Source organism: Leuciscus leuciscus (assembly GCF_965113295.1).
Source record: "Leuciscus leuciscus genome assembly, chromosome: 7".
Classification (NCBI taxonomy): Eukaryota; Metazoa; Chordata; class Actinopteri; order Cypriniformes; family Leuciscidae; genus Leuciscus; species Leuciscus leuciscus.
The window spans coordinates 30,801,342-30,827,868 of record NC_138731.1 but is presented as its reverse complement, the minus strand read 5'-3'; the positions used below and the strand labels follow the sequence as shown (position 1 = coordinate 30,827,868).

The window sequence follows — 26,527 nt, the reverse complement described above, 5'->3', positions numbered from 1 at the left end:
TAAAGTCATCATGAAGTCTGCTTGTCTGAAGATTTATTGTTAGCTTGTTGTGTGACAGCAATATAATGTGTCCTATACACTGATCTATATAATGTCATTCTATATAGATCAGTGGTCCTATAGGACAGAAAACATCGTACTTTGCAATGAAAAAAAATATAATAACACAAACAAATGGTTTAAATTTGGTTTAAAAATGATAACTATATGGCTTTGTGTTTAATCATTGCTCAAGAATCCACAAGAGAGATTTAAGTTAACTGTACATTAACAAGGAGTGAACCATAACCGAATGCGTGTTATTAAAAGATGGCAGAACAACCTAGAGCACGATATGTAAATCAGGTTCTTTCTCGTGAGTGACTTCAAAGCTGCTACAATGAAAACCAGCCATAAATAGAACAAAAGCATTAGAGTTGCTCCAGGCCAACTGAAGGCACAAACGGTTGTTGTTGATTCTTGTGGCGATAAGCTTACTTTAACATCACGACGGCCTATGTACATTTAGCAGTGAAGTGGATTTAATCGGGCTAATTAAAATCCACTCAAGGCAGAATGCAGCATCCACTATAATAATCTGGAAGAGAACAACTCTCCACTCCAATTTATTCTGGAGCTGTGGTTGCACAGGGGGGCTTGCTGGGAAGGGAGGGGGGGCCGAAGGCAACGGTCAATGGTTCTGGCTGGTAGTTTGGATGAGGGCTGTCAGATTTTGCAGTGTGCCATTTAACGGATGTGCAGCGGGTCGCTACGAGAACGGGCCAGGGCGTGGGAGGTGGTCTGTGTGAGTTACCTGTGGGGGGAATGATTCCCGGCGACATGAGGCCTGGCACAGAGTGCGGCATGATGTGAGGGTTCTCCGGCGATGTCACACTCTGGGTCCGTTTCGGAGGCCTCCCGGGTCTTGAGCTAAAACAGAAGTGAAGTGGCGGAAAGGGGGAGGTAGAGGGAAGTGGAGAGAGAAGGGGAGGGGTGAGGGACAGAGGTTGCCGTTAACATTCGGACCAGAACGCAATTCCATTCTGAAGAGCTAACATGTACTGTAAATAAATTCCTTTTCAAGGACAGTTGCTTTTTGCTGCTCGACATAATAGACTTCCATAACTAATTAGATTACACAGTGAATTCATTTCCTTTATTGAAGATCAACCACTTTTTGATGCATAATTCATGACCCGCACCTCGTTACCTGCCCTTCTGTATTAATATCCCTACACTATTTGAATTACCTCGTTTGCATATGCTAAAATCCGGCCATGCGGCTTTCAGCCTGGAAATTACATGTTAACTTGTTATAATTATTGCAGTCAGGCCACTATTGATTTATGAGACTTTTAAAAACCAAATATGTGTAGTTCTAGTAATGAATGATATTCTACGTTTCTTTAGGAAATTAAAAAGAAAAAGGCTGCCTTAGGAAACGTTCTGCTTGCTTGATTTAATAGGAGTTGTAGCTGGAAGCTGGTGTGACTGAGTGACTCAGACCTGTTGTGCGTTTATGATTGAAACTTTTATTACTTGAAATGAGTGACCAAGATCACACAATGATTAATGATGCAACAATTGCCAAATCTGACAAAAAAAAAAAAAAAAACGACCCTCCGAGCTGATTGTCAGATATTTTTCACACATTACAACGTTATGTTCATCCATGCATTTTTCCACTCTAATTTTGGCAACAACAAAAAAAGTAGCTTACGTAATTCCGTATATTCCTTTAGAGAGAGTATCCCTAATAAAATTGTGGTTGTTACCAAGGGCGCTTCAGCCAATGGGGATGTTTCTCATGACTTTTTACACACACACAAAAAAGTGATTCTGTCCTCTGTACTTTCTCAAAACTAACTACATACCAAAAGCATTAAAAATATGATGAGTTGGTCAACTGATATATGCAAACCTATTATGTAGCATTGTTTCAATGACAACCACACATCCTAGTTACTGATGCACAAGACCCTCCATTCATGTTCATCATTAAATCAAACACTGTAGGAAGCAATCAATCAATCAATCAATACATTTTTATGTGCCACCTAATGTTAACAATTAAAATAATTGCTAATAATCATAAATAAATAAATAAATAAATCCTGCTTTTGGTTGTTACCAGAGAGAAAAGCAGATTTTCAGGGCATTGCCTATATTTCACAGCACTTGCAATACAATGGCATATCAGGACATGATTGAAAGAGACCTTCATTAACTCAAGGATTCGTTCTCTGCTTTTCCAGTGACTAAACAGGGCCTCATTTTCATGGGCAAAAAAAAACAAAAAAAAAAAACAGAAGAGTTCACTATGACCAAGGCCAAAAAACTCACTTATTCATGTACCACCAAATTCTGTCATGTGCATCAGTTTAGTCAATTTACAGACTGAGCAGATGAGCTGCATTTCATTGCGTTTTATCATGTTTTATCCCTGACAGGCATGAAATTGAAACGGAAATTCTTTACTTCGCACACTAAAAACAGAAGAGGCCATAAACTCCATGCTCAGAGTTTTAGCCATGAGAAAGAGCAGCACTCGATATAGTCAGGCCTGGGGCCATTCACACTGTAAGGAGTTTGAACCATATCAGCCTGTTCAGATGTGACAGAATCATTTCCACATCGCATCACGCAACCGAAATAGAGACATCATCTTCTTCATACCTCATATAAATGTTCCAGAAGGGATTTCACACTTATTTTAGGTTCATCTTTAGGAATTCATCTTCGCAGTGACCCTTCTGTTCATAATTGGTATGCATCAAGTTATTTATTGCTGTTTTATTTGAAGTTATTATGCTAATCTCTTAACTTGAAATTAATTTTAGTTATTTTAGAAGAATAATTTGCAGAAAAATGATTCTGTCATTATGCTCTCACCTTCATGTTGTTTCAAACCCTTACATTTTCATTATTTTGGGCAGAATGTTCAAGCTGCTCTTTTTCATACAATGAAAGTGAACATGGAATGGGGCTGTCAAGCTTCAAAAAAGCATTAATTTGTCATATCAAATTTGCACATTGGTAACAAGAAACAATGACATTTGGCACAATTCATGTAAAAACAGATGTGACATGACAATGCCATATTTGAATATATGCAAATGTGAAGATTATCAGTAAATGACCACTCAAATTTCCATCTTTTCCTTACATAAATCTATGACTTCAGCTTCTTAAGCTTTTTGTCATTTTACAGGCTTGACATGCTAAACTACTTGAGCATTCAACAGAAGAAAGTCAGCCATGCAGGACTGGAACGACATGAGGGTGAGGAAATAATAAAACCATTTTAATTTTGGGAAGAACTATCACTTTAAATATAGCACTTTATCTGAGTTTGTCACAAGAGAGCTAAAAAGACCCCGGCAACAAACAATCACATGGACGACCAAGAGAATGCCCTAAAATGGAATTCCTCGTCCTATAGAAACACCTCTATGATCTTATGTGGGAGACTGCATGACAGTTTTGTTGTCATCACTTTCAATGTACTCAACTGAATTATTTATGAAAGACCTCAACAGACGGCATGTGATGGTAAAAGCCTTCCTCCCTCAACAATGCCAATAGCAGAAAAAACTTGGACAAAAAAATGGACAAAATGTCACATCAACTTTAGCTCCAGGAAGAGCAGGGGATTGTGAACAAAGCAGACGTTTAGCCTGCGAGCTGTGGTGGGATCTGCTCACGGAGTGTTTACACCATATCTGACGAAGGTAGTATAGAGTCGAAGAGGAGAACAGTGGCTTTTTATAGGCTGTAGCAGACATATTTTAACAATAAATATTTAACAGGACAGTTCACCTTTTTTTTTTTTTTTTATCATTTACGCACCTCAATGTCGTTCCAAACCTGTATGACTGACTTTCTTTTGCTGAACAAAAAGGTGTAATACATTGCAAAAAGCAGCATAAAAGTCTTAAAATTCACAGTACTCATTTTTTTAAAGCCACAGTAAGTAGAAATTGTGTTTTTGTCAAACAGCGACCCCTAGAGTCGCTGTGGAATACTTGCACTGTCGTAAATATATTATATTATAACGTTTTTACATGATTGCCGCTAAATCACAAGTAAATAGTCTATAGTCTAGGCCTACTGTATAATTTAATTTGTGTTGTTTTTATTGGAATGTAAACATTACAAAATGCCAGATAACATCAATTAAGTTAAATGTACGTCGCATTATTTCATAACATTGGCCGTTATGATGCCATTAGACATGATTATTGCAATTTATCATAATAGTTTGCAAATTGTGCTCGTTTAAACTATTTACAACCTCTACGTTAGGCTTATTTATGTCCTGATAATTATGTGAGATATTGAAAGCTGTTCTCATGATAATCGCAGGAATCAACATCAAACGGCGTTGTCTGATATCCCTCAGGACTACGTGATAAATACACCTCACAACACCTGAGTTCAGCTGGCAAACTAATTCGTGAGGCATAGCTATCTGATTTATCCAAACGATTCCATTTACACCTGGTCACATAAATGTATTTTTGCGAAACGGATTTAAATTCGATCTTCAATTCTCGCGCTATCTGCAGATTTAATGGAGTGCACGTCACCGAAAGCAACAGACATGATCTGCATTTTATAGATCATCAGCTAAAATTTCAAAATCAAAGACCGCAATAAGAGAGAGCAGTAACAGCCCTGGTAAGATCATTTCGTTTCTTTACTTTTAATGATGAATGATGTGTGTTAAGCGTCTGCGACTTACTTTCACTTTGATTTGCGATAGTTTGCACGTTGTCTTGATGCAGTTGCTCATCTGCGGTGATGCGTGTTCCAGCGCGTCGTCATATCTGGATATAACATATAGCCTATAACACGCTCTCACACGATTTTTTTTTTTTTTTTTTAGCATTTTTGGGAGGAGTACAATTTACATAATGTGGTTTCAACAACCATATGCATTTACACTTGTCCAGTTTCGTCTGGAATGCGTCTCAGATCTCCTCCTGAAGTGGTTTGAGCGGTCGGATTCAAATCCGTCTCAAATGCGTTTCGGAGGGCATTTAAACCTGGACTTTTCACGATCGGATAGCTATCCGATCTGAGAAAACGCATTAAGTGGCCAGGTGTAAACAACCCCCATGACAAAAACATACGCACGAAAGCCGAAAACAAACGCTGGTTGGCCTCTCACGTCCAAATTTGACGAAGTGGTGGGGGAAGTGACGTATGCCGTAAAGCAGTCGAATTTTGTAGTTCTTTTTGTGCTCTGGTTACTACCCGAACCCCGAAGTTACATAGTGCCAGTAAAAGCGATACAGACCCTGTCAGGCTATGGCAGACGTGTCATTCAACCTATTGTAAGTCGATGTACCATCACAAGGATCTTGGAAATATATTATGAAGGTTGAAAAGTTACATAGTGTCGCTTTAAGCCACAAAATACCATTATGTGAGGAACAGACTGCAGCATCCAATTCATGAACAAATCATTCTTTTGAGTCAGATCTTTTCACTGAACTGATTGAACCAGTTCACAAAAGCAGCCTGAATGCTTCGTTCATGAATCAGACAGTTCTTCAGTTCAATTGAATAATTATATTTTTCCGTTCACTTACAGAACTATAGCACAAGAGTCATATAGGATACTTTTATGTTCCTTTTATGGAGCCTCTGCCTCATTTTGAAGCTCCTTTTGAGCTCCAGTCCCCATTCACTACAATTGTATGGAAAATATATTCTTTAAAATGTCATCTTTTGTATTCCAAATCAAGAAAAATTAAAGTCATACAGGTTTAAAACAACAGGAGCTTTAGTAAATGAGGACAGTTTTGGGTTACACTTTGTTTGATGATCCGCTTTAAACATTCTGCTTACTATAAGTAACTTTGCAACTATATGTCAACTAACACTGTAGACAGTTTGGTTTGGATTTGGTTAGGGTTAGTAGAATGAGTCAACAATATCAGTATGACATAACAAAATGACAAGAAGTTTACTTATAGTCAGTAGTATGTCTGTTGGGGGACCATCAAAATAAAGTGTTAGCAGATATTAGGCAGACAGTCTACAATCTTTTTTTTTCTAAGAGTGCTCTAAAGAAAGTTGGTTGGCATGTAGTTGCAAAGTTACTTAAAGTTAGTAGAATGCCTAAAGTGGACCATCAAAATAAAGTGTTACACAATTTAAATTGTTGGGTGAACTATAGCTTTAAGAGATACATACTGAAGTTTTGTTTTTGTTATTAACCATCTTTATTTTGTTCTGCTTTTTGTTTGTGTGTGTGTGTGTGTGTGTGTGTGTGTGTGTGTGTGTGTGTGTGTGTGTGTGTGTGTGTGTGTGTGTGTGTGTGTGTGTGTGTGTGTGTGTGTGTGTGTGTGTGTGTGTGTGTGTGTGTGTGTTTGTGTTTGGTCAATTGCTTGTATCTCATTTATGACAGCAGATAGCATTTTGAAAAACAAGTTGGAAACAAAACTGAATAACATCAAGTGCTTGAAACCGAAATCCCCATCATGCGACAGCGCGGAAGGTTTTCACTTAAAACAGCACGGCCTGTGCTCATATGTTCAAGAGGACACTGCAGTCATTTAGCTGAGATATGCATGAGCATTCTCTGCTGTTTGTCGCTTCTGTAAACAGCGATTATGGGGCCACTGAGGACGAAGGGAGAACAAGAGCTGGACCTTCACAAAAGAACAAGTACAATTTGTCATGTGCTGGATGCTGAGTCCTTAAATAGCCCAGCACCAAAAGTCCTCAAAAGTAGGCTATTAGAGCACAACAATGGTTCATGAGATCCACTTGTGTCTGAGATATGATACCCTGTGCACTCCACTACTGGATGTCACCACTACCAAACTTAGTTACATCCTTTTTCCTTTTCATTTTTTTTTGGAGGATATTTTTCCACACAATGGTAGAAGCAAGGCTATCCGTGACGTTTTGCTGAGCGCTGCGCTGACAAATTCAAATAAACAAGATTTTCACCCCTAGAGGGAAAACGCAATGTTTGCTTGCATTCATTTATTAGATAAAGCTGAGTGGTTTGTATTACTCAGAAGGTAAACGTTTGAAATTAGCTGCAAAATGCAATGCAGACACAGCCAACCAGTTTTTAATGAAGAGGGTTACAACCAGGGTGCAAATTATGGGAGGTGGGGTATTTAGGTTTTGACCCTCTAGTCTCAAAGGAAGTGGGAAGAAGGTTTAAATGGTCAAATAAGTACTTAGACTAAACAGTTTTAGTTTTACATATTAAGAGCGTCCGAGTATAATGTTGAGAAAAAAAAAAAATTAGTTTGCACATTTTCTCGTGGCATGAATAATGTGTATATATGTGTGTGTGTGTGTGTGTGTGTTCTGCTATATTGCATTAACTTTTCATCAAAAACCAATCACCCAGCAATCTCTCTTTATTGCTCATTCTATAGTTAATAACAGATCCTGTATCCAAACGTAGGATCTTTTATAGACAGCATTTGCCCGAGGCCAAAAAGTGGCAAATTTGTAACAAATGTTGGAATTCTCATTTTGTTTTGCATTCATGGCGAAAAGAAAATAAGAGTGAACTTTCCCTGAACCATGCTTCCTTTAATGGACTTGGTCCATGTTGACCCAGGAGTTCACACTGGAACATGATCTCCTCCGTCCCACCACACTGAGAAAGCAATCAGATTAAGCCCACAAAACATATGGCCATCTCACTTCCACAATACAAAAGTCAGCAAATAACTGAATTCAACCTCTCATATGTTGTTTCTTATTATTTGTTTATTATCTGTTTCATAAACAGTGGATCCAAAGACATTTCTTTCTTCCAAGTCATTGGCTAAATAACAAAAAAATTGTCACGCGTGAACACTGTTGAGGGTTGATGGATTCCATCTTTGTTTTGATCATCGTTCTGAATCCGATCTAGACGTAGTCTTTGACAAAAACACGTTTTTCTCAGCTTTTTGCTCAAAATGTTGTTGTTTTTAAGAAACTTTCCCACATTCAAGTGTTGATAAAAAAAAAGAATGCATGAAGTTAATACAAAACTGTTTTTTGTTTAAAACCAGAGGCCATTCTTTCTTTTGACATATTTTATGTTCAGATATTCATTCAACAAAATATTCTCGGGGCCATCAAAATTTTGTGAAAATGATCAAAAATGCTGGCGGTGGCTGGCAACTTTAAAAAAAAAAACGCTGGCAAGGAAAGAGTTAAACACAAATTTGAGAAGCGCACAGAATACATTTGGTCAGTATTTTTCAGACAGGTTTGTGGACCTCTGGACCTAATGGAGACACATTTTGCTGCCAGCTGATGAAACGTTATCCAGGAGTCAATACATGTCTCGCTCAGGTTTACAGAAAGAACATTCCTTTTTGATTCGCCTCAAATGGAGCAATTAACCTTTCCCGTCTTCCTTTTGTTTGTCATTGGGAAAGGTAAAGATGAAGATATTTATTCCATTTACTCGCAGTCAACCAAAACAAGCGGACAAATCACAGCATCTCTGCTTCTGTAAATACAGACTCCTCCAGTAGCCCGCCAATCAGGCCTTATAAAATATTAACTCAATGCCATTGCCCTTTTCAAATCTCTCACCTAGAATTCCCTAATTGTTCCCTTTCTTTATCTCACCGAAGCAAAGTGTAAATAAATTAGCAAAATAGCTTTTATCAGCCTGAATAACCTTTTAACTGAAGGATTATCAGTGGTTTATTTTTCATTTCTTTCCGTGCGATAGCAGCACATGCCTCATTGATTACTTTGCTGAGGTGGTGGCCAGCAGAGAAAACAAGGGCCTGATAACAAACCGAGGTCTCCGCACTAACAATAACACACTACGCTCAGATTAGGCCCCTGACTTTGCAGCTTTATTCGGCTTGATTAGATGGAATGCTGGCAGGTAAAGCTCTTCCATTTTACTATGCAATCTTTGTGCAAACTGACTAAAAGATCGAAGCGCATAACTCTGGCCAATTGATCACAGTTAGAAAGATATTCAATTGAAACTACTGTACACTGAAAGGACAGACTTGAAACTGAAACATGAAACTAGGCCAATACATTAGACTGGATAATCAGAATTTATGGACTCTAAACCTAGTGGAATGATTGCAAATGGTTGTTCGAAACATTTTAAAGGGAAACTTCTCCTTTTCCGCTCCACAGAAAAAAAAAACAACAGCGTATGGGTATGAACAAACATGAGGGTGAGTAAATGATGACAGAATTTTTTTTTTTTTGGGGGGTGAGCTATCGCTTTACAGCTCATCAAACATGCTTTTTAAAAGCTCAGGACCACCATGGAAATGATATGGCCGTGATCGCATTACGAATACGAAAAACTAACATTCTTGACTTTGCAAACCACTAATCATCTCTTTTATTCCCAACACAAACCGCCAGCATCAACTTCAACTTCCCTGGAAGTTTTCAACAAGGGTCGTAGGGAAGCAAAATAGTAGAATCTGCAATGATACCTGATATATAGCAACACAAGTGGCTGTCTCAGTCACTTACACCTGCACATGAATGGAACGCTAACAGAAGAGGTCAGCCGGAGCACGGCGATGGCCCGTTCCACAGGCGCTCCTGCATTAATCAGTGCTGCCTCAGATTTTATCACTCTCTTTATTTGCATCGAACTGTTTATCGCCACCAGCTCTCTCTCTCTCCTTCTCACACCTGTCACCCTCAGCCAGGTAGACGTCTTATCAGATCAGCATAGATGGATTATGTGTGAGCACTTCATATAAAGCATTTTATAAGCAGGAACAGCTGCATCCGCTGGTAAACGGTGAACTTTACTGAGGAACAATATATTAGATCAAATGCAAACAATCAAAGGGAGCAGTTACCCTCACTACAAACTACAAACAGTGGACCTCTCCTCCCCAGACGTGTTTTTCTGCCCGATCCTTCAACAGTACCGCGCCAGGCATAACATTTAGAGATACAAAGAGTGCTCAGGTTATAAAAGTGGCCTTCCTGCTGCTTTTGTACGCAACACAGTCTGATTAAAGAGATTCTGGGCAGGGCAATCAGATTGCGCCACTGCAAAGGAACTCGCAACCCAGTTATGTTCCTTCCTTGAGCTTTATTTACATGGCCGTGTCCTCATGTAAAAGTACGCAGAACAACTGGCCATAAAACTTTCTTTTTTTTTTTTAAGTATGTGAACCATCACAAATTTTGAGCATGCTATTCATTGGAAACTTTGCTTAATGTGAACCATGCCTCAAACAAAAAAAGATTTTAGAAAACCGAAGATTAAGAATTGTTAACTTGGTCAACACCTCCAGTCTCGTCTTATTGACTGGACCGCAGGTTATCTGACTTAAGTTAGCTTTTGGAGAACTCATTGGGATGGGGATTCACACACTTTTTCCTAACCAAAATGATCTGTGTGTTTAATTTGTCTAAACATAATGTGTTTGTCTAATCTTGACTGAATTGAAGTGAACTCTGTTGTAGTTTGCAAAAACATCACAGGTCAATGACATTTTTAGAATAATAATAAAATAAAAAAGCCAGATAAAAGGTTACCTTTCATGCTATTATAGAGTGTGTACCATTTCTACAATTTTCTCATTACTGGCTGTAGTTCTTAGGTGTTTGAGGGTTGTTCTTTTTTATTGTTGTAACTTTTATGACCAGTTTATCCATAAATGCAAGCAAATCCACAGGGTTAACTGTGGACTGCAACTGCAAACATGACACCGTTTGAGATAACTTCATACTGGAGGGAGATTTTAGAGGGAAAAAAAGATCTGAAAGCAAGATAAACTGCTTATTATTTTAATGCATCATTAATGATAAAAAGCCGATTTCTTAATTGCATACTATAATTGTGAAGCTTAAAATTGTTTTGTATCAGTACTATTAGCACTAATAAGGAGCAGCAGGCCTGTACATCCTGGGAACTGATGTAGAATGCCTAATTGGTTGACTTTTCCGTGCCTAATGGACGATTCTCTTAATTAAAAAGACACTGCAGAAAATGTTATAGATCAGATACGGCAGAGAGAGGGGAAAAAGTAAATGCAGTTAATCAAATGTATTAAAATGAACAGTTCCAGGAAAGTTAAAATGAGATGGCTAGATATGATTTCCATCGCAATATTTATTAATTTCAGTCCCTTTGGTTAACAAAACAGTGCTGCGCTTATCTTCGGAATGGTGAGGAAATGCTCTCCGTGATCTCCCTTTGCCACGCAGAACTGCGACGCATATGAAACAAGTCTTCAAAACAAGGCTTTAAAAACTTACTAGTCAGGGTGCCTTTGAGGATATTTAATTAAAATCTAATCCTGCATTCATTAAGGCTCACATAAATTAAGCTGTCATTCATAAGATTTATGGATTCTCATTTGCATATTGCATACAATTCATCAATTACTCAAGTATGAAAGGAGCACATTTCCCTTGGAGCTGCCTGCTGCCCTGCCAGCATTTGAAATGAGAGAAAGAGCGATACTGTCAGGCATTCGAAACAAACTTTCCCCACAATGTCTGCCTCTTGATTAATCTAATTTCCAAGGCATCCTTTTACAAGATTGTACACAGTCCAGCTGCAGTTTTCAATTATATGTCCTGTCCTCACCACTAACTTTGAATGGGAGATAGATGTAGCGCAGGGCAAGTATCCAACCCCAGTCTCCTCCGCATCACATGCCTGTTTACTCCGATCTTCGTAAATAAAAAAAAAAAGAGAGGTGTTTTAGAGGCAGATGGAGCCTGGAGGGAGGGAGAAGGGGGAAATGCTGTAATTTTATTTAGTGGGATGTCAGACGAAAGGCTCGGTTTGTAATAATAGCATATTTCCTGTCACATTTACATCCGCCGTGCTTTCTAACAGAGGGAGGTTTCGTCCAAACACATTAAACGACTCCCTTTTGGAAGAGGCGCTCGGCCACTGTGGGAGAACGCCAGCATGGAGGAAGTGCTTAAACCGAGTCAAGCGTGAATACTTCTAAGATAAAAGGTCAGGCGAAAACAAACAGATGACTTGCGAGGATGAATAGAATTAATTGAGTCATTAATATGCATGGCTAATAAAGCTCGAAAAAATTCTACGTGGAGAACGAAATCATTGTCGACTATTCTCTCTTAATGGCCCATATTTTCAGCTTGAAGGGATCTGGGACGTGTACATATCAATCTCGGAGAAGGGGAGGAGGGGGGGATTTGACAAACAGGTTGGGATCACCTCAGTGCCGATTGTTAAAGTCAGACAAAGCAAACAAAGCGAACTTGTTCTAGAGAGGATATTAATTCCCAATTAATCCCAAATTCTGGCAGAGGAACAGACCAGTGCAGCAAGTGAAAGTCATCTTGAAGGGTACTTAATTGGTTCCCTATAGTAAAAGAGCTTGATAACAGAGATCAAGCTGCAGTTTATTAATCCTTCCCATTGTCTTATGAAATTGTCGTCAAAAGTAACTTCAGATAGAGCCAATAGTTAAGACTTTAATGTGCTTTTAATATTAACAAGAGGAAGCAATTAAGAGGGCACAAAACAATAGCACTCTCAGACTGATGCATATTAATTTGGCAAATATGATTTCAGAATCAATACGATTAGGGCAGTGTGCCACACAAACACGAGTGCCTATACTGTCACACAAACACACACACACACACACACACACACACACACACACACACACACACACACACACACACACACACACACACACACACACACACACACTCAAATCTAGAGCCTTTTTTTCTTTAACTGAGAACATTTGTCCCACATTACATGGAATTATGTTTCATAAACATCCATGTTTTGCATTACATGCATTTCAAATGGTATTTCTGGTTGCTCTTTGACATTTCAGTCACATACTGACTTTCCAATGTCGTTAATTCAGGCGGCCGCAACTAAAACGGGCAACTGACTAATTATAACCAGAGCAAATATCTTGGTACTGTGCAAGACGTAGGATGTGAGGTCTGTATCCTCTCAGGGACAAACAAACTTAACGCCAGGACTAAACAGGAAGTCCTTAATGATTAACATTAATTGGACTGTGGAATCGGAATCCTGTGTGAAACATTAAACAAAATTTATCCACTGTTTATACTCTTTCTGCTTTCTTAATAATTAATGAAATGTAAATATTCCAGGGAGTCCAGAAGTGATCTGTGGTGGGAGAGGAAGAGCGATGTTTACACAACGGCACAGCGAGTCTGCGTGGCAGAGACGATCCGCCCCGTCCTCCTCCTCCTCCTCCTGCGCTTCTAAATACTGTTTATGCAGAACGAATCATCCTCTGTGACTCCCGGATGCTGATCAATTCCATTTGAACGCTGTTTACTGTGAAAACAAAACAATTGACCCCACAAAAACGGCTCCTGCTAACAGAATTCCTCGATTTGTCCATGCTAAAACGAAATCAAGGCCCGGCTGCTAAACGCATGTCAGCCGCATCCATCTGAGTGTCTTTGATCCTTCAGGACGAATCACCGACTCCGTGCGGAGAGCAAACAACCAGAACCTTTTAAGACAGTTGGAGGGAAAAGCGCCCCACCCAGTCAGGAGACAAATCGAATGTGGCACGTACAAGTTTACTTTCATCCTCGCTGTCTGATTGCCATCAACTGCCAAATGTGGCGTAATGGCAGCGAGGCAAGGCCCGTGTCGTTAAACCCACAGAATGACAATTATTTCAGACAAGCTTTATCAGGGCCCGTGACCCAGCCTCCACCACGCTAACTAAATCACTCGTTTTATTCCTGGAAGCTCGCGATTCCATTAAAAAGCTTCATGAGGAGGTAAGAAAAGTCCATTTAGGCTCAGCGTGAGGGCAAATAGTCCGACTCAGCACATCGTGCGAAGTCTTCACACCACTTGATGATGTAATTCTTAATGCATGGCCCTGGTCCACATAAATCTTAAGCGAGACATCACCTGAGATTTTTTTCCATCCCTCTCTGCTATCTCTCTCTCGGTTTTATGATGAATTGTTTGCAACATCTCTGCGACTAAAGCCTTCAACCTCTTCAAACCGCTGCCTCTAATAACTCGTCGCTACAGGAGGGGGGAGGGGGGGGGGGGAGGGGGGGGGGGGGGGTGCATGACAGAATGATGAATATCACAACAGACAGCTCCAATATGGTACAATTTTAGCAGATCAATATCGCACTGCAATATAAGAAAAAGCAGCAGATATTAGTCTACACAGTGTATTACAGATGAGGAACATCTATGCTCTCTACTCTCGTGCCAGACCCTCGCAGATATTTCGAGCACGTCCCGTACTCTGCGCCTCGCATATCGAAACTAATCACTCTGTGGGTCGAACGGGCATCTGCTTAGAATTAGCATGACACGCCAACGTTTGAGTGACTTCCGTGGACAAGGTTGCTTAAACAGAAATAAACTATGGTGAGGTGCTAGGGTCCAATTATTCATGAGAGAGAGCAGAAATCTTTCTCACAGGCTTATAATGGGTTTAAGGAATAATGTTGCATGGATACTTCTGCACTATTAGCTAATACAGAGGAGACTATGGAGGACAGTGGTGGTTTTCAAGGATGAGGGTTTGTCCATGTTAACCCTCTGGGGTCGACAAACGAGTCATGAGCTGCACATTTTTTTATAATGTTCTCTGAGGTCCACTTATATTGTTATCAAGATTTTACATCAAAAAACATCCTAGTTTAGAATTAATAAGCTATATTTTATACCGTTTTCTTTCGAACACTCTGTTTTGAAGTCTTGTCATTCAAGACTTGGAAGTAAACGCCCACTGCTATGATTGGGTAACAATTTTCCATATTAAAATAATTTTGTGGAATTGCTTTGAAAACTTCCGGTGTTGAAAAATATATTGTTACATAGTTGAAACATTTGCCAACAATGTGAAACATTTCTGCATATTACATGCTTTATAAGTCTTGGTTGTGGCAATAAAGTTTAAGTACTTAGAGTTACTCAACCACAGTTATAATTGAAAAACGTATACATTGTCATTTGCAGAGTCATGTTTTAAATAAAATGAAATATGCAAGAAAAATTTAATAATTTACGGATGACAATACAGTGTCACTCACTGAAACTTTTATTCAGGATTTCAATGAATGGCTTAGATCAAAACAATAACAAAAGCAGTGTTCTCTACGTGCTTTCTTCCGTATCCGATAATCCAATGCGGAAATGCGGAAGCAAATGAAAGAACAGAAAATCACAACTATTCACAGTTTGACTGTTATGCTACAGTATAAATACTCAGTACATATCAAATGATCTGTATCAGACAAAGCAATAGTGACACATAAAAACACTGTTACTCACAATTGTGTGTTGTGACATTACTGTCGGATCCAATGTAAGTGGTACTGCATCATCTTTTAATTTAATTATTTTAAAGTGTCGAGGTGTGTCTTGTTTAAAAACAAATTTGCAGTCAAATTAAGTAAACAAATGAAAGTCTTACTGACAAGATCTGACTGGAACTTTGTTAAAAATAAAGTTTATCTGCGTTTTCTTAATGTTAGGATCACAAGGATTACAATGCAAAGACTGTTTTTCCACAACTTGGCACTGCAAAACGTCTTGTAATCCTCAGAGTCGTCTGCAGAGGCATGCTTGAGTAATCCTGTATTTGAATCTGTCTTTTATGTACTACTTCATGACATGCTAGGTGGGCGGGGCTAAAGAGACGTAGTAGAAGTACGCGTTAATATTCTTCTGGAAAAGCAGTCTTTTGTCACCATGACGTAATAATTCGACAAAATCCAAAACGATCCATTTTCTCAGCTTGGTTTCAATAAAAGCTGTTTTTGGACTAACAAGGAAGTTTTGAGTTCTGAAACTTACAGAATATTTTTTATGGTACAATGACCTCTTATATGTAAAAAGATCAAGAAAAATTTGATTACTCAATGGATGGATAGAGATTTAGCTAAATTCTCTTCCTGTCATTCCAATAGAAATTTATGTGGGGTGTGGCCAATTTCAGTCAAATTCTAACTCAAGTGAAAGAGTCAATTCTTCATTTTTTAATTTAGCCCAACTGATTTTAACATGAAAGAATTTTGTCATTAGCATTTGGCATTTTTCCCTCTGCTGTCAGAACAGATCCGTTTTTAGGTCATCATGACTCACCAGTTTTTTTTTTATGAGATGATCTACAATCAATAATTATGTACTAATCTACCATCAGTTTAAACACCAATCACTACAATGAGGCACATTTATCCAGTTTAAGAGCACTCTCTTGTTCAGCAGAGAAAATAAACCAGAAAGAAAGGGCAGCAAACTGAATCAATTCAAACTGAAGTCAATTCATACAAATCCAAATCTCATACAAATAAAACACATAATAAAAAAAATGTTTTCCTCCCTCATTATTCATCGCAGCATCACGTAGGAGAATTCATAAAATTCACAACAGCATGGTTTCCGTTCTAACCAGACACCACTGACCATATTGCAACAGACTGTCTCACTCTCACTCCTATCAGCAAGACAAGTAAGATGGTCTGGGGGCAAGAGGGGGATTGCAAATGTTCATAATGCATAATATCTTCTCTCACCGGGGAGCAGCAGTGGGGCCCCTGAGCTGTCACCGGCAATAGGGCCCAGCCATTGTGAGAGCTCAAGGTTCGTTAAATACTATTAATGGAACACAGTATCCGTTGTGCGCCGAAACTTGTCAGCATTTCATTAGAGACTGATAAACATATAATAGAGAAGTGTCAGGCCCAGAGTGGAGTGTGTGACAGGCCGGCGGGGGAAGGATTTGGAGGATTTCGCCGCTGCGATCATTCATTCCCATGATCCACTGCTGACTGACAGAATGATCTCGACCAGCGCGGGACATTACAGGGAGGAACGAGACCCAGACTGTCTGAAGTAGGGCTCAAACCACATATAAAAAGTAGTGCATCAGACAATATGTCATGTTCCTTTTGTTTAAGCATCAGGGCTTAATCAGTAGGAATATTGAACTTTTTCATTTTGGTCCAGCTGGATTAAAGAAAAAAACAGCAGCTTTGGGATAGTGGGGTCAAACAGAGAGAATATGCCTAATCATTTAATTATAATGTTCATACATTACAATACATTCAATCATTCATACACACAACTCATGTTCGTAAGTAATTTATTTAAGTTTAAAAATGTTATAAACTTTTCTGCAGGGCATAGCTATTTTTCAAAATATAATTAAATATTGATTTAATATTTAGGTATATATATATATATATATATATATATATATATATATATATATCATTATTATTATATTATTATTTTTATATTATCACAAAAAAAATCATACTTAAACACAATTCATACTTAATTCGCAAGCTCATCTAATTGCTCGAAGATTGCTGTTTTACCACAAAATGAGTTGTAAAACGTGGGACTTTTGTAGCTTGTGCTGATGTTTAACACAGAACAAGACACTTGAGCCTTTTACACCATCAACAATCGGTCACCAGAGCTGTTAATCAGTTAATCTATTCTTTTTCCCATCTTACGAGAAATATGTAAAGAAAGATAATTAAAAACGTGTTAGGTGAAAGTCCAGCAGCCTTGCTCCGAGTGTATGTTCTCACAATGCACGCTTTGTTCGTCTTATTAACCTTCTCGCTACTCAGCGTGCCTATAAATGAAATCTTTAGCCCTTTACATGTGAAATTAAAACTGCAGTCCCCTGAGCACTTTTAATTATTCCTCTCCTGAAAAACTTCCACTTTTGTCAGCCCGCTTTATTAGCAACGCAGCCGACTCCCACTCTCTCTCTCTCTCTCTCTCTTTCTCTCTCTCTCTCTCTCTCTCTCCCCAAGTCTGTCATGGTTCACTCCTTTGAATCTCTCTCCTTTTTTCCCTCTATTCTTCCAGCAGGCCTGTTAAATTCTCACCTTGCACTGCCCTTGTCATCAACCCGATGAAGCACAAAGCTAGGCAGCGAGGGAGTGTTTACTCATTTCCCCAGCACATTATCTATCACATTAATCACAGGCCCGGACCTTCTGGACACAGCGGTCTCCTGCTCTGCCCTGGACTCTCATCAAACCTGACCATCCCTCTCAGTGCAATACACACACTAAACAGCAGCGCTGCATGCCAGTAAGAGCGGCTGTCTCTTTATACAGCAGATAATGTTAAGAAGATAGATAAGAGTCAAATGCCCATGTTTCTCTTTATCGGTTAATAATCAGTGAAAAACACAAGCTGCTTGACATAAATATGCATGATAAATGAAGTCAGTGTATCCAATTAACTAAAATTAATTGCATGTAAATTGCATCTGTAAAGTTTTCCCTTTTTTTTGTTGTTGTTGAAAACAGCACTTCGCATATGCCTAATGTTTTTCCTCAGTGTTTCTACGTACGGTTGAACATTTAAAGAGACAGTTCACCCAAAAATGTTAATTTTGTCATAATTTACTCACCCTCATGTGGAACACAAAAGAATATATTTTTATTTTAGTTTATCTTTTTTTGTTCATACAATTAAAGTCAATGGTGTCCAGCCATTCACTGAATTTAGACTTTTATTGCATAGACAAAAAGTTCTTCAAAATATAATCTTTTGTGCTCCACAGAGCAAAGAAAGTCATACAGGTTTGGAACAAGGGAGTGTAAATGATGAGAGAATTTTCATTCCTGTGTGAACTTTTCCTTTAAAGAATTAAAGTTATAATCTGCATCTGCGTCCAAAAGAACAATATCCTGTTCTTTTGGACGCAGACGGGTCTGGCAGCAGCACTGTCCAAACAGATAAACAAATGTGCCCTCATATTGAACTGCTCCGATTCGAACATTTCCTTTGAAACTGATGTGTTCCAGGCTCTTCTAATAATGGCTGCGGACACAGAGTGTGAGGCCCTGAAACAAGAGCTCTTTAAAGCTAAGAAGAGGATGTTTAAGAGATGGTTAGCCACAGGCAAGAAGTCGGCTAGGAACATGTTTGTGAAATACATGCCGTCACAGGTTCTAATGAGGTTATGGTCAACAGCAACATTATTATAAATGATCCAGCTCTTTCTCTCTAGTCGTTGTGCAATTAATGTTTCCAACAGGCTGGAAGCCAAAGACCGAGCTACATCTGAAAATCAAATAAATGAGCAATGTAAATAGTTTAGAGAGCGAGTTTACCCACTGAACAATGGCCTGTTATGAGACACAAACGACCAGAGAAAAAAAGAGACACACTGGTGTGGGGATGGAAACAGTAGGGGGTGAGATGAGCCAACACAATGTGGCCCTTCTCCTAAAGCAACTTGTTATCAGGCAGAACGCAGAGGCTCTTTCAATCTGCATTTAAATACATTTCATTCCAGCCGCTCATTTGCATTAATTTCTCCCATTATATTTGGAAATGGCCAAATGTCTAGCTGACACAATGTGGGAGCCCATCACCACAGAGAGAAGCCCACACCTGATGCCAATTTAGGACTCCTGGATCTTTTCAGTGCGCTGGCCCGATCTGACAACTCCGGTTCTTTGCAGTCCAGAGGACTTTTCAATTGGATTTGCTTGCGGTGACAAAACTGTTTCGCGCTCATCTGAGAGGTTTTTCCCCCTTTCTCTCCCCCTCGCGCTCCTTCTCTCCGTGAGACCGGGCGTCTATTTGGGTGCCATGGGAAAACCGGTGCCGAATGATTCTCAGTGGCTTCTGATTTCCACTATTTGTTCAGCATTAGAGCCACTTATCTCTCAAAGAAAAAGCAACATGTGGAGAGAGAGAGTGACAGAGCGAAATACAGCCTCGCTAACAGGACCATTGTGCGCTAAGGATCTGCATTCAAACACGAGGGGCCCTCGCTCTCGCTCGCGCTCTCTCGGCCGCTTTCACACAGACTCGGTTTTTGCTGCAGTCAATTACCAGTGCTAATCCTACCCGCAATAGGGAGTAAATATTTCATTACTTTTTCAAATAAACACTCGGTGTGCACCGCTGAAGTGTCATCCACGAAGTGGAGAGAGACGGCCACTTCTGTTCTGTGGGAAAAAAATCAAAAAAACTTAGTGTCTGAGTGGGCTTTTTGTTCCTAGAGCAAACAAAACAGAAGAGAAACGAGCGACACTCAACCCCTAAAACATTTTAGCGGATAAAAAAGAGAATTGTTTTCTTTTCCTCGCTAAACTAAACAGCAAAAGCGGCTCAGTCAAAAAAAACCTCCACAGACACCGTGTCATTCCCATCGGCCAATAAAGCCTGAGCTGTCTTGGAGGAATTAGCGGCCTGACTAAAAACACAAGGGGGGAAAATGACAGAGGGATCTTGGCGCTTGGTGCTCATTAATCACTGCAGCGTCTTTGACCTTTCATTTGCCAAGGGCGCTGAGGGAGGAGGAGGCGGGTGGCCGGGGCACAGGAGGGAGAGAGACTGAAAGAAAGAGACAGAAAAATAAAAAAAGGGAATAATAGTACAGAAGATGCCACAACACATTTTTAATGAAGAGTGAAATTAATCAGCTTCACGGGGTTGCTAAAAGAATCAGACTGCCTCTAGGTAACGACATATAGGGGACCTTAGCTGCAGGAAAGATCATGGGATTTGATAGACGTTTCTAAAAGAATCACAGAAATGTATGAAAATCTAAGGTAAAAGTGACACGGGCGCAGCAACAGGAATATTTTTAACTTTTAAAACTGACAGCAATGAGACGAACACAACGAGAGTCGGAGAACGCAACAGAGGCTCAGGGCCCGGGACCGCTGCGCTGTCGGGCTGGGGGGTGGGAGGTACATGTTGATTTTAAGTGCAAGATAATGAGACACACGGGCAGACACAAGCTGCAGCTGAAATGACAGCGAGTGCATTGCTCCAGAAATAAATGTTTTCACTTAAGCTAACATGTGTTAGGATCCACTACCAAAAGCCTTTTTACCTAAGCGTGTAAAAGCCTGTGAGCACAAGCATTCCATTAGTGTCACAGTCAAAGGCCGAGCCGTCCCGCAAAAGCTCATTTATATCAAGGCTGAGGTCATTCTCTCCACATCAGAGTCAGACGGGCCATATGGCCGACTCTCAATCAGAGAAGTTATTTACTGCTGGCATGTGTTAGTGTTCATTAACACTAACGTAAAGTATTGAAACAAAGTAGAAAGTAATGAAATTATACACAGTTATCACTTTAAAGGGTTAGTTCACCCAAAAATGAAAATGTTGTCAGTAATTACTAATTACTCACCCTCATTTTGTTCCAGCCCCGTAAGACTTTCGTTCATCTTTGGAACACAAATTTTTTATGAAATCTGAGAGCTGGCTCACTCCTATAGGCTTCTATGTAATTGATATCTGCCATCCCAGAAAAGTTAGTAAAGACATCGTTAAAATAGTCCAAGTGACTAGTGGCTTAACCTTAAGTTTATCAAGCGACGAGGAATACTTTTTGTGTGCAAATATTTTTTTTTTAAATAACGACTTTATTCAACTATTAATTTTCTTCTGTGTGGGCCTCTGAGTCAGTTCACGTAGTGTAACAGCAGCGCTTCTGGGTTGTACGTCAGAACGTTGGCTCACTATTGGCCGACGCTGGTCATGTGTGTGATGCTGGCCAATAGTACACATACATATATAGCTTTATTTTTAACGCTAATTGCAGTTCAAGGTTAATTTAATCCGCCTATTTCTACCTCTGAAGTGCTTGCTCCAATTTAATTGCCTATTTTTATTGCTTCAGCAAGGTTTTAATTGAAACCAATAGGGATCTAACAACAACTGTGACATGTTGGTGTCTGGGGGGAAGCTATAAATATGTGAGAAAAAAATACGTGCATTATTAATGTGATTTCTTAATGCATTATTGCAGAGAGCTGGGCAGGATTTCTTTATTTCAGGCAAACAAATTATAATTAGTCGCCACTTTAAATGCAAACTCGATAAGAAAGTACAACTAAATATGGTTAAATGACATCTTGTCGCAGTGCCACATCTGATCAGCTGAACGGCAAACCTCAAGCATTATTGGCATGGGTGATTTATTGGGTCATTCTTGCATGTACTGAAGCAATCAATTGTAATGGCACTGTGTCTGAGTCTTTCTTAACAATGAAAGGCATTATGTATTCGAAAACGAATAAAGGATCGCATGGCTATTGACCCAGCAGTAAACGTCATCACAAGTCCTTGGTATCAAATTCTGCATAGCAGCTTTGGCAATTGACACTATTGATTTGGCGCATGGTAAGCATTATTGTTGGATCTCAAGCTGTAGCGTTTGATTGGGGCGCTTCGTACTCCTGCAAAACCTAATACAGATTTCCATAAATCAGTCATTATTTTATTTACTCATGTCTAAAACTAACTTTAAGCTAAAGTGCTGAACCATGCCTTTTCAACATCAACATTCTTGTTTTAAGGATTAGTTCATTTCAGAATTTAGCTCTGCGATGCACCACACATTACGTAATCAAGTTGAAAGGTCACGTGTGTTCCGGTTCAAAAAGGTAGTGTAGGGCAAAAAACTCCATCGTATTTTCTCCTCCAACGTAAAAATCGTCCGCCATTGTTGTTTTGTACCTTTCTATTTAAAAAAAAATTTAGTAAATGGCATTTGACTTAGTCTTTGCACGTTTGCTTTGTAAACAGTAGGTCGGTATTGCCGCCTACGTCACGCTTGACCTTTCAACGTGATTGCGTAATGTGTGGCGCATCGCAAGGCTAGTCTCGCAGGGCAAGACGAGCATTTGTGGTTAAAAAAGTATATATATATATATATATATATATTCATGGATTTCATCCGGTCCCTTTCCACAGGTGTATTAATCAAGCACAATGCAGTCTGCATTCATAATCTAGGTGCTTGATTTTATACACCTGTGGAAAGGGACCGGATGAAACCCATGAATATATATATATATATATATATATATATATATATATATATATATATATATATATATATATATATATATATATATATATATATATATATATATATATATATATATACACTGTAAAAAATTTCTAACCTCTCCAAGTCAAAAATTTCTAGTGACTGGTCACATCTAAATTTTTTAATTGGCCCAAGTGTAATTCTTGTTGCAATAGTCTGTTAACACTGTTAACATTGGCTCAATGAGAAATAATACGTCAGACTAACTGAAAAATTTTGATGTAACCAGTCACTAGAAATTTTCGACTTGGGGATGTAATTTTTTTTTACAGTGTATATATATATTTATTTATTTTTATTAATTTATTTTTTTAAATGACCGTTTCTCTAGATAAGACATTTATTCCTCAGCTGGGATCGTGTAGAGCCCTTTGAAGCTGCATTGAAACTACAATTTGGACCTTCAAGCCGTTGCAGTCCAGATGCAGTCCACATACCCCATTGAAGTCCACTATATGGAGAAAAACCCTGGAATATTTTCCTCAAAAAACTTTGATGAAGAAAGAAATACATTAATATCTTGGATGACGTGGGGGTGAGTAAATTATCAGGAAATTGTCATTCTGAAGTGAACTAATCCATTAAGGCCCAAACATTGTATTGTGGGAAATGCGATGTGAAAGTATCTGTAAAAGGATAGATAGATAGATAGATAGATAGATAGATAGATAGATAGATAGATAGATAGATAGATAGATAGATAGATAGATAGATAGATAGATAGATAGATAGATAGATAGATAGATAGATAGATAGATAGATAGATAGATAGATAGATAGTTAGATAGATCAACAGAACAGAGCAGAACTCAAACCAACAGAGACAAGAATAATCATTTGCTCCCATTACAGTGTAAAGGCTCTGGGGCCCTGTAGCTAGAGTGGAAAACACCAGCAACTCAAGCCTGACATCTGTATAAAAACAAAAATAATCTGCTGTCAGCAGAATGTTCAATGACTTCTATCACGCCGGTGCAGAGAAATTCTGCGAGGATCGGCTGCGAGGATCGGCTGCGAGGATCGGGCTGTTATTCTGGGTTCAGTGGATTGGAATGCATGCTAATTAGCATCAAAAATGTGTGTCACCGCCCCATATCTTCACCAGGAACATGCCAAAAGGTTTCCTCAAAACCGAGTTTAATAAAGTCTGTCGGAACGCGTAATGGCATGTCAACAAAAACACACACGTTTCATTACGCAGGTCATGGGAGGTTGTGTATTAATGTCACGGTTAAATTTTTACAGCGCATGTCTTAGTCAATCGAGAAAGGCTGAAAAAGCCAGATAAATATTTTACTTGCAGTACACCTCTGCATTATTGATGTAATTGTAATCACAGGCGTGAATACAGTGGGCGAGTGCAGGCTTTGACACGTCGTGGCGAATACACCTAAAACGAGGGCTTGTGTTACAGTGGAAATTCACACAGCGCATTGTCTGCGGTTGTCACTTCAATCTGGACCGTCTCAAAATCCTCCAGCACTAAACAGAAGCAAGCCTTTCCCTTTAAATAATTGATATTTTTCATTAAATGTGGCAGTTCATAGATAATGAATTCTTTATGGCGGTGCCTTGAGCTACTCCACTGCCCTTGCTCCTGCAGACAGCTTTATGGAACCTGCTGCCCAAATTTTGAAAGTTTAACCTATGTAGATCAATGTGCTTCCTTAAAAGAGTTTAATAAATTAAAGTGCACAGGGCCCTTTTTTTCCTCTGTGAGCAGAAAAAAGCTGATGAGACAGGTTTAGTTTAATCTCAGGCAATAGAAGTCATTAACCATTCTCCTAGGAATTAAAATATAGCTTGCCCTTTTCTTCTCTCACTTATCATTAGCATCACTTTAATCTCCCAGCGTTTCACACTGCTATTTTAATCATTACTTACTGCCTTTTGACAACTGAAGAACATGCCTCACTCTCGCTCAGGCAATATCCCCATTTTAGCTGACAAAATGTAGGACATCATGTAAAAATATCTAAATTTTCTCTCTCTTCCTTTCCAATAAAATTCATAGCAGAGTCCTAAGGGGGGAAAAAAGCCAAGTGTGTTTGTATCAAAAACAGCAGGGTGAAAGGAAAGGAAACAAAAGTGAAATGAGAGATTCAGGCGTAATGGCGCAGGGATTAGGGGCGATGTGACAGTATTTGCATTTATCACGTTGTTTAAATAGATCATGAATTGCATGTATTCTGTTATGTGGGTCATTTGGTGAGCTGGGGCCATCCATTTCTTTGTCCTTGACTCAATGAAATATACAGAAAAATTGCCTTTTTTTCCCGGACGAATATAAATCAAGAGTTATGCACTGTCTTTTAATGTCTTTGACAGATATAGGCCATGTACTCTAACTTTGTTTCTGCTTTTTTTTTATGAGACGAGGTTGTAATTTTCAGGGGGGGGGGGGGGGGGGGGGAGTCTGACAATTATAAATACGCAGACACTTCAAGAGACGAGCATTTAGACCAGAGAAGTATTAAAATAAACAGAATTAAATATGAATTAAAACTTGGGCGTACACCGATGCATGTTTTTTGTTGTGCATTGGCATTGGTCTTTACATTGCATTTAATCTATCTGGACAGGCTCTGGAAAAATGCCAGTTGTTTTCCACATTCCCACACAAAAGTAAAGAAAACTCTCCCAGGATAGAGTTTATCACTTCCATCTGACCTATTCCCCCGCATTAAGGTAGAAGTAACAGCAACACCACATTAAATAAAGCCTGCTGCCATTAAAAGAAATTAACTACATTACTGTAATCTGACATCATAAATGTGATAACCATATTGGCACACCAAAACTTAAAGGGATAGTTCACTCCAAAATGTTACATTCGGTCATCGTTTACTGAAACGCATGTCACTCCAAACCTATATGACTTTCTTCCGTATGTGAAACAAACAAATACATTTTAAGAAATGTCTTTTTTGTCCATACAGTGAAAGTTAATGGGTTCCAATGTTGCTTGGTTCGCAACATTCTTTAAAATATCTTCTTTTGTGGTCCCCAGATGAAAGAGTTTACAAAGGTTTAGGTGATTAAATGATGACAGATTTTTCATTTTTGGGTGGACTATCCCTTTAATCTACCTTCTTAAACAACAGGAAACTAATCTGATAATCAACATTTCTACATCTATAACTTGCTTTTAAGGGCTCTCAGATTTCTGACAAGAAACCTCCAAATCCCTTAGATTAGTGCAAAATGACTTAATCCTATAATAACATTTAAATTGAAACCAAAACATGACTTGAAAACATTTATTGCATTATTTCTAATGTGATTATCAATTAGTATATTTAATTGTTTGAAAAAAACACTCCAGGACATAGAGAAAAACCGAAAATGTAATACAAAAAGGGTTTTTTAACCCCGAAAACCACTGTAAAACCACAGTCCCTTTTGAAGAAAAACTGAAAATTGTTTCTCCTCAAGATGCTCTACAGGAGAGAAAACAATGTGTCTTTTTTGATCACATGCATAAAGAAAAGTATCACTCCCCCTCATCCTCTTTGAAAATCAACACCAAACTGGAAACGGTTGGTAACAGTTTAAGAATATTTCAACAATCAAATCCCTCCTTTTGCATCAAAAAGGAGCCAAAAATCATTTCTGATCTCTATCCAAGTTCAAAGGCAAACTTAAAGTGATACTTCAAAGAAGCATGTAATCAAAGACGCACAGCTGTTAAAACAATCTTTTGTTAG

General features: G+C 38.8%; 1 protein-coding gene and 1 long non-coding RNA gene across 9 annotated transcripts in view; both read right to left on the bottom strand.

The window, feature by feature from the left end:
* Positions 1 to 26,527, bottom strand: part of dachd (dachshund d) — a 109,076-nt gene that overhangs the window by 54,498 nt on the left and 28,051 nt on the right. For all 8 annotated transcript variants that reach the window (XM_082176552.1, XM_082176551.1, XM_082176553.1 and 5 more), the window contains exon 2: positions 794 to 909. In XM_082176552.1, coding sequence (XP_082032678.1) covers positions 794 to 909 — 116 coding nt within the window. The remainder of the gene's footprint in view (positions 1 to 793; positions 910 to 26,527) is intronic.
* On the bottom strand, positions 916 to 22,601 carry LOC309503779. Its single transcript, XR_014207853.1, has 3 exons — positions 12,639 to 22,601; positions 4,886 to 12,562; positions 916 to 4,531 (listed from the first exon to the last, which is right to left on the bottom strand). It is a non-coding gene; the product is annotated as an uncharacterized lncRNA (long non-coding RNA).